General features: G+C 34.4%; 1 protein-coding gene across 1 annotated transcript in view; it reads left to right on the forward strand.

Moving 5' to 3' along the window:
• Positions 1-2,232, forward strand: part of LOC139876307 (ABC transporter C family member 5) — a 9,534-nt gene extending 7,302 nt beyond the window's left edge. Inside the window, exons 10-11 of the mRNA XM_071863607.1 lie at positions 327-566; positions 1,689-2,232. Coding sequence (XP_071719708.1) covers positions 327-566; positions 1,689-1,801 — 353 coding nt within the window. The 3' untranslated portion in view covers positions 1,802-2,232. The remainder of the gene's footprint in view (positions 1-326; positions 567-1,688) is intronic.
• The last annotated feature ends 5,702 nt before the right edge of the window (positions 2,233-7,934 follow it).

Here is a 7,934-nt window from a genome sequence, read left to right on the forward strand (position 1 = left end):
TTTACATAATAGCTTTATCCTTCTAATTATCGTTTCGAGCCAAGAAATCTCAAAAGAATAAAATAAAAGTTCAGTCAAACATGGTCAAAGTCGGTCAAAACATGGTCAAAGTCGGTCAAAACTCAGAATTAATCAAAAAATCTGCCAAAACTCAGGATTACTTGGAAAATTGGTCAAAATTGGGCAAAGTCAAACGTGGTCAACATCCGAGTACTGCCCGAGTTTCCAAGTACTCCCTAAAAAGTCCGGACCGAGTACTCCCCGAGTAGAAATATTTGCAACCTTGGATATGCATTGATGTGATAATTGTTATGAGATTCTTGCAGTTTTAGAAAACGGGGACAATTGGAGTGTGGGTCAACGACAACTTGTTTCGCTTGGGCGGGCGTTGCTGAAACAGGCTCGAATCCTTGTGTTGGATGAAGCAACTGCTTCAGTCGATTCAGCTACCGATAATCTTATCCAGAAGATCATTCGTCAAGAATTTACAAACTGTACTGTCTGTACCATAGCTCACCGTATCCCTACTGTTATCGACAGTGATCTAGTCCTTGTCCTTAGTGACGGTACGTAATTAGCATTTTTGTACCATTGCACGTTATTGTACGTGGAAAAGTTTGATGGGTTGGGTAAGAAGTGGTCCAGTCTGGAGTCTGGTGCATTATTTATAGAGGTAGCAAAATGGGCTGGCTGGCCTAAAAGATCAAAATGGGTTTTGGTTGAAACATGTTATCTTTGGGGTGAAATAGACATGTGTGTAGTTCTGTAAATTTTTTTATTTCTCCTCGAATTCTCTCAGAGATCTCGTTTTTGGACGGCAACCGAGACGAGATGTCCATCTTGCCAGATTTCTCGGTCAACGGGGTCAAACGTGGTCAAAGCCACGATTTCTCTGATTCTCTCGCTCATTTCTCGAACTTTTTTCGCAAAATCTCGTAATTTCTCGGATTTTCTCGCCCATTACTTGGATTTTCTTGTAAAATCTCGTAAATATGTATATAAATATAGATATATTTATTATTTATATATATTTATATTTAATAAACTAAAAAGTCAATGTAAGTCAACGTTCGAGATCTCTCCGAGATCTCGAACGAGAAGCCGAGATCTTCCCAAAAATGTCCGCAAAAATGTCCAAACGAGATCTCTCCGAGATCCGAGTTCTCCAACCTGGGTGTAGTTGACTCGCAGCCACTTCCGTGTCCATTTGTGACTAAAAATCTGATCTGTTATATATTTTACTCACTATGCTAATTGTGTAGAATGTTTAATTACTATATTACCCCTGTGAACTGTAACTTTCACAACTGTAAACACAGGGGTATTTTAGTAATTTAGCATTTTTAAAGATAATTTTTTTTATAATTTTGTTCATTTGCTTTTTGCCTCAGTGAACGTGGTCTATACATTCCTCTTTATTACAAAGCTATAAAACTACTTAAATCCTTGAATAAGAAATTTATGAGCTTGTATGCATATTAAGTTTTGGGCAAATTTTGACTTGTTGTTTAACTCTTTTGACTGGTTTCATTTTCTGTTAAGTTGTTTAATATGACCTATTTGACTAGTTTGAGATAAACATATATGTCATGCGTCTACTTCCTTTTACGCTTTGACGAAAGTAACGTTTTTGATCAATAAGATCCGTTCATAAGTGTGATTGTGTTGGTTATACTTGGTTTTTGTAGGGCAAGTTGCAGAATTTGATTCTCCAACTAAACTATTAGAAGATAAGTCATCCATGTTCTATAAATTGGTGTCAGAATACTCGACCAGGTCAAGTGGCATCCAAGATTATTGATACGAAGTTACAAACCGTATGCCCAAATACGCCTTTTGACCAAGAACCAAAGAATTGGGATCGAACTGCCTGCTTGGATCAAATCAAACTCGAGCCCGCATCTGTTTCTCAAGCTTATGTTGACCAAAGTCAAATTGGTGCCAAAGAGGCACGTACATACACGTACTTGCCGAAAAAGGTACATGCTAAAGAGCCAAGTTGTTATAAACTTGTAATGTGCATGTTGTTGACATACTTTGTAACATAAATAACAGCTAGAATGAGATAGAAAATTGGAATTTATTGGTTATAATTAGTGAACAAAACCATGGGCTACAAACTTTTTTTGATCAAATGCAATAAAGTAGGTTCTTTTTGGAGAATGATTTTGGTCAAAATGTCAAAATTCTTCATTATAGTACTTCCTCCGTCCAATATTAATAGTATCTACACAAAAAATACGCAGTTTAAGAAATCACATCATTACACTATACTTCTTATTAATTTACAGATGTATCATACTTTTTACCTCACTATACTTCTTATTAATTTACTATCATACTTTTTACCTTTTTTTTTTTGTCTTTAATGTAAAAGTTAATGACATAAAGAAACTTTATCTTTATTATTCTAATTTATTTAACTATAAATATGGGAATCCCAAAATGGAATAATAGATTATCAATATGGGACATCATTGGATTCCAAAATCTAATTTGATATGGTATATCTTATATGTTATAATAATAATAATAATATAGATATGGATAGTCAATTTTGGTGTATACATATAGTCAATTTTGGTACACAAAGTATGTATTTTTATATTGAGATTTTAGGCTATAAATACTCATGAATGCAAGCATTAAACTTGCACCATTTCTCACACTTACAAAGTGTTTCTTTCTTTCTCTCCATTATCATCTTTGTTCTTACACTTCATTATTAGTATTCTAAATCAAGAATCAAACCACTAAAGGTAGTTATAAGCCTACTGAATTATAACATCAAGAATCAAACCACTAAAGGTAGTTATAAGCCTACTGAATTATAACACGTTATCAGCACGATAATCTTAATACTAAATATGGTTGGCTCTACCACCAAAATGATATATGGTCGGTTATACCACCAAAATGATATATGGTCGGTTATACCACCAAAATGATATATGGTCGGTTATACCACCAGAATGATATAGGTCGGTTATACCACCTGAAAAAATATATGGTCGACACTGTCGCCAAATTTTCATTTATGTTTACTAATATTTATATTTTTGTTATATAACATTTATTTATGATTACTTACACATGGTCGACACTGTCACCTACTTATCATTTATGTTATATTAAATTTATGTTTAATGTTTATATACTTATGAATATAAATTGACTCTAATTTATCATGATGTTTGTTTTAATTTTTGATAATAGAAAATGTCGAATCTGGAAAAGCTTAAATTTACTCCTTTAGAATCAACTGGAAACAACTACATGCCATGGGTTATAAAAGTAAAAATGCATCTTAAATCAATGGGCATTCTTGAAACCATAAATGAAAACAACACTTGTTCTGAAAAAGAACAAGCTACGGCATGTTGCTTTATTCATCAACATATTGATGAATGCTTACAAAATAATTATGTGACTGTAGAAGATCCCCATGTTTTATGGGAAGGTCTCAAAAGCAGATTCAATAATCAAAGAGAAATTTTACTTCCAGCTGCAATGGAACAATGGAGAACATTAAGGTTCCAAGACTTTAAGAAAGTAAATGAATACAGCTCAGCTCTGTATAATACATGTTCACAACTTAAATTCTGTGGACATGAAATTAGTGATGCAGACATGATGGAGAAAACTTTCTCCACAATGAATGCTGCAAACATCACAGTGCAAAGAAATTTGAGAATGCTAAAGTTCAAAACATATCCTGAACTTAATTCATATCTCTTAGTTGCAGAGCAAAATGATGAGCTATTAATGAAAAATCAGCAATCCCGTCCTACTGGTACACTTGCAATCCCTGAAGCAAATACTGCAAATAATTATAAACAGGGACAAGGACGCGGGCAAGGTCGTGGTTATAATAACCATCACCATCATCATGCCAAAAGCCATAACTATGGTAGAAACCATCCTTATGGTAATGGTAATGGGCGTGGACGTGGTCGTGGTCGTGGCCGTGGTGGTCAAAGAAATAGTAATCCACGAAAATATAAATATCAACCACAAAACAAGCCTATTAAACAAGATGTTGAAGAAAATTCTTCTAAAAATTCTGAAGAATCTTGCTACAGATGTGGTAGAATGGGCCACTGGGCTAATACTTGCCGAACATCTAAACATCTTGTTAAGATGTATCAGGATTCGCTGAAAGGTAAAGAAAAGGAAGTAAATTTTGTGGATAATATTGATCCAACAGTCACTGAGAAACCATCTGATTTATATGAAGATTTCTTGAATGTTTAAGTTGTGTGTTTTTTTGAAAAATAAACGATTTAATATCGTCTGTCTTTGTCATTATGTTTGCTAAATGTTTCAGTACTATCTATTTGCGTTTAAAATATTGTGTAATATTAATGTACTCACTATTTATTTCTTATATATGAAGTTCAATATGAATTTTGCTGGAATACAACATCAATCAAGTGGTGGAGATCTCTGTATAGCAGACAGTGGAACTACACACACTATACTTAAATCCGAGAAATATTTTATTGATCTAAAACCAACGGAAGGAACTATACATACAATATCAGGACCTGCTAACTTGATAAAAGGGATAGGAAAGGCAAATTTCATACTACCAAATGGTACAAAATTTTTAATAAATGATGCCTTATTTTCTCCCAAGTCAAGCAGAAATTTATTGAGTTTCTCCGACATATACCTTAACGGGTATGATTATCAGTCAGTGACAACAGAAAATGAGAAATATTTAAGTATCACTGACAAGAGTCATGTGGTTGAAAAACTGCCAAGACTTAGTTCTGGATTACATTATACACATATAAATGTACCAGAAATACATATGGTAGTTAACGAAAAATATATTGATCCTGGTGTATTCAGTTTATGGCATAACAGATTAGGCCATCCAGGATCAACAATGATGAAAAGGATTATTGAATGTACTCATGGACATCCACTAAAGGATAGAAAAATCCATCATGATACAATGGTTCCATGTACATCTTGCTCTCTTGGAAAATTGATAACTAGACCCTCACCACTTAAGGTTGAGAAAGAATCACCAATGTTTCTTGAAAGAATTCAAGGTGATATATGTGGACCAATTCATCCACCATGTGGACCATTTAGATATTTCATGGTTCTAATAGACGCATCTAGCAGATGGTCTCATGTTTGTCTGTTATCAAGCCGTAATGTGGCATTTGCAAAATTTCTTGCCCAAATTATTAAATTGAGAGCTCATTTTCCTGATTACACCATTAAAAGGGTGAGACTTGATAATGCTGGTGAATTTACATCTCAAGCATTTAATGACTATTGCATGTCTATAGGAATTGTTGTTGAACATTCTGTTGCTCATGTGCATACACAAAATGGTTTAGCCGAGTCATTGATTAAACGTTTACAGTTAATCGCTAGACCATTGATAATGAGAACAAAACTCCCTGTATCTATATGGGGTCATGCAATTTTACATGCTGCTGCATTGATTCGCATCAGACCAAGTGCAAGTCATAAATATTCCCCCCTACAACTTGCTTTTGGTCAAGAGCCAAATATTTCCCATCTTAGAACATTTGGTTGTGCAGTGTATGTTCCAATTGCGACACCACAACGTACAAAAATGGGTCCTCAAAGGAGGTTGGGAATATATGTTGGATATGAAACATCTTCAATATTAAGGTATATTGAACCTATGACAGGTGACGTTTTTACAGCACGTTTTGCTGATTGTCATTTTAATGAAACATTGTTCCCTAGATTAGGGGGAGAAATGAAAAATAAAGAAAATGATGTTTCATGGTGTGAACCTCAATTAAAGTATCTTGATCCTCGCACAAAAGAATGCGAGACAGAAGTTCAAAAGATAATGCATATACAAGAACTTGCAAATCAATTGCCTGATGCATTTACAGATACAAAAACGGTGACAAAATCATATATACCAGCAGTAAATACTCCAGCTCGAATTGAAATTCCAAAAGCTGGCAATAACGTCACTCATGAATCTTTGCCACGTCAGAAACGTGGAAGACCAATCGGTTCAAAGGATAAAAATCCTCGAAAAAGAAAATCAGCTGATAATGAAGTAAAAGAAAGTGTTCAAGAAGAACCACAAATCAGTACTCCTACTGCAGAGGAGATTGATGATGTCAATACAGAAATTGCAATCAATTATGCATATTCAAAAATATTATGGAACCGAAATGAAATGAAAAATCTTGATGAGAAATTTTCATTTAATGTTGCATATGACATCATGAATAATGATGATGATCCAGAACCAACATCTATGGTTGAATGTCAAAATAGACATGATTGGGCTCAATGGAAAGAAGCAATACGAGCTGAATTAGAATCACTCAATAAAAGAAAAATTTTCGGATCCATCATTCTCACTCCTAAAGATGTGAAACCTGTAGGATACAGATGGATTTTTGTCCGAAAAAGAAATGAGAAAAATGAAGTTACAAGGTATAAAGCTAGACTTGTAGCTCAAGGTTTTTCTCAAAGACCGGGAATTGATTATGAAGAAACTTATTCTCCTGTTATGGATGCAATTACTTTTAGGTACTTAATCAGTCTGGCAGTTTCTAAAAATTTAGAAATGCATCTCATGGATGTTGTGACTGCTTATCTATATGGATCACTTGATAGTGATATATATATGAAGTTACCTGAAGGATTTAAGGTACCAGAAGCATCAAATGCAAAACCCAAAGAAATGTATTCGATTAAATTACAAAGATCTTTATATGGGTTAAAACAATCGGGACGTATGTGGTATAACCGATTAAGTGATTACTTGATAAGCAAAGGGTATACAAATAACCTTACTTGCCCTTGTGTTTTCATTAAGAAAACAACATCCGGATATGTGATCATAGCTGTTTATGTTGATGATCTTAACATCATAGGTACAAATAAAGAGATCTATGAAGCCATTCAACTTCTAAAGAAAGAATTTGAAATGAAAGATCTCGGAAAAACCAAGTATTGCCTTGGTTTACAAATTGAGCATATGCCTAATGGTTTACTTGTACATCAAACAACATATACTGAAAAGATTTTGAAACGTTTCAATATGGACAAGGCAAAACCATTAAGTACTCCTATGGTTGTTAGATCACTCAATGTTGAAGCTGATCCATTTCGTCCATGTGAAGATCAAGAAGACATTCTTGGACCAGAAGTACCATATCTTAGTGCAATTGGAGCTCTTATGTATCTTACAAATTGTACAAGACCTGACATTTCTTTTGCAGTTAATTTGTTGGCAAGGTTCAGCTCTGCTCCTACCAAAAGACACTGGAATGGGATCAAACACATATTTCGATACCTTCGAGGAACTACTGATTTAGGATTATTTTATTCCAACGAATCAAAACAAGATTTGGTTGGTTATGCAGATGCAGGTTATTTATCTGATCCACATAAAGCTAAATCTCAAACTGGATATGTATTCCTAAATGGAGGTACTGCAATATCATGGCGTTCTCAAAAACAAACACTTGTTGCTACATCGTCAAATCATGCCGAAGTGATTGCATTACATGAAGCTACTCGAGAATGTTTTTGGTTGAGATCAATGACACAACTCATTACTGATTCTTGTGGACTAGAACGCGATAAAAGTCCAACAACTATCTATGAAGATAATGCAGCTTGCATAGCACAGATGAAAGAAGGGTATATCAAAAGTGACCGAACAAAACACATACCACCTAGATTCTTCTCATACACTCAAAATCTCATTAAGGACAACCAGATTGAAATGAGATATGTGCAATCTAGCAAAAACTCTGCTGATCTTTTCACGAAAGCACTTCCAACTGCTATTTTCAGAACACACGTTCATAACATTGGCATGAGACATGTTCAAAAGATGTAACAGCTGAAGCGATGTCTACTTGAGGGGGAGTCAACTCCATGCTGCACTCTTTTTCCCTTAGCTA

The sequence above is a fragment of the Rutidosis leptorrhynchoides genome, chromosome 11, assembly GCF_046630445.1.
Source record: "Rutidosis leptorrhynchoides isolate AG116_Rl617_1_P2 chromosome 11, CSIRO_AGI_Rlap_v1, whole genome shotgun sequence".
Classification (NCBI taxonomy): Eukaryota; Viridiplantae; Streptophyta; class Magnoliopsida; order Asterales; family Asteraceae; genus Rutidosis; species Rutidosis leptorrhynchoides.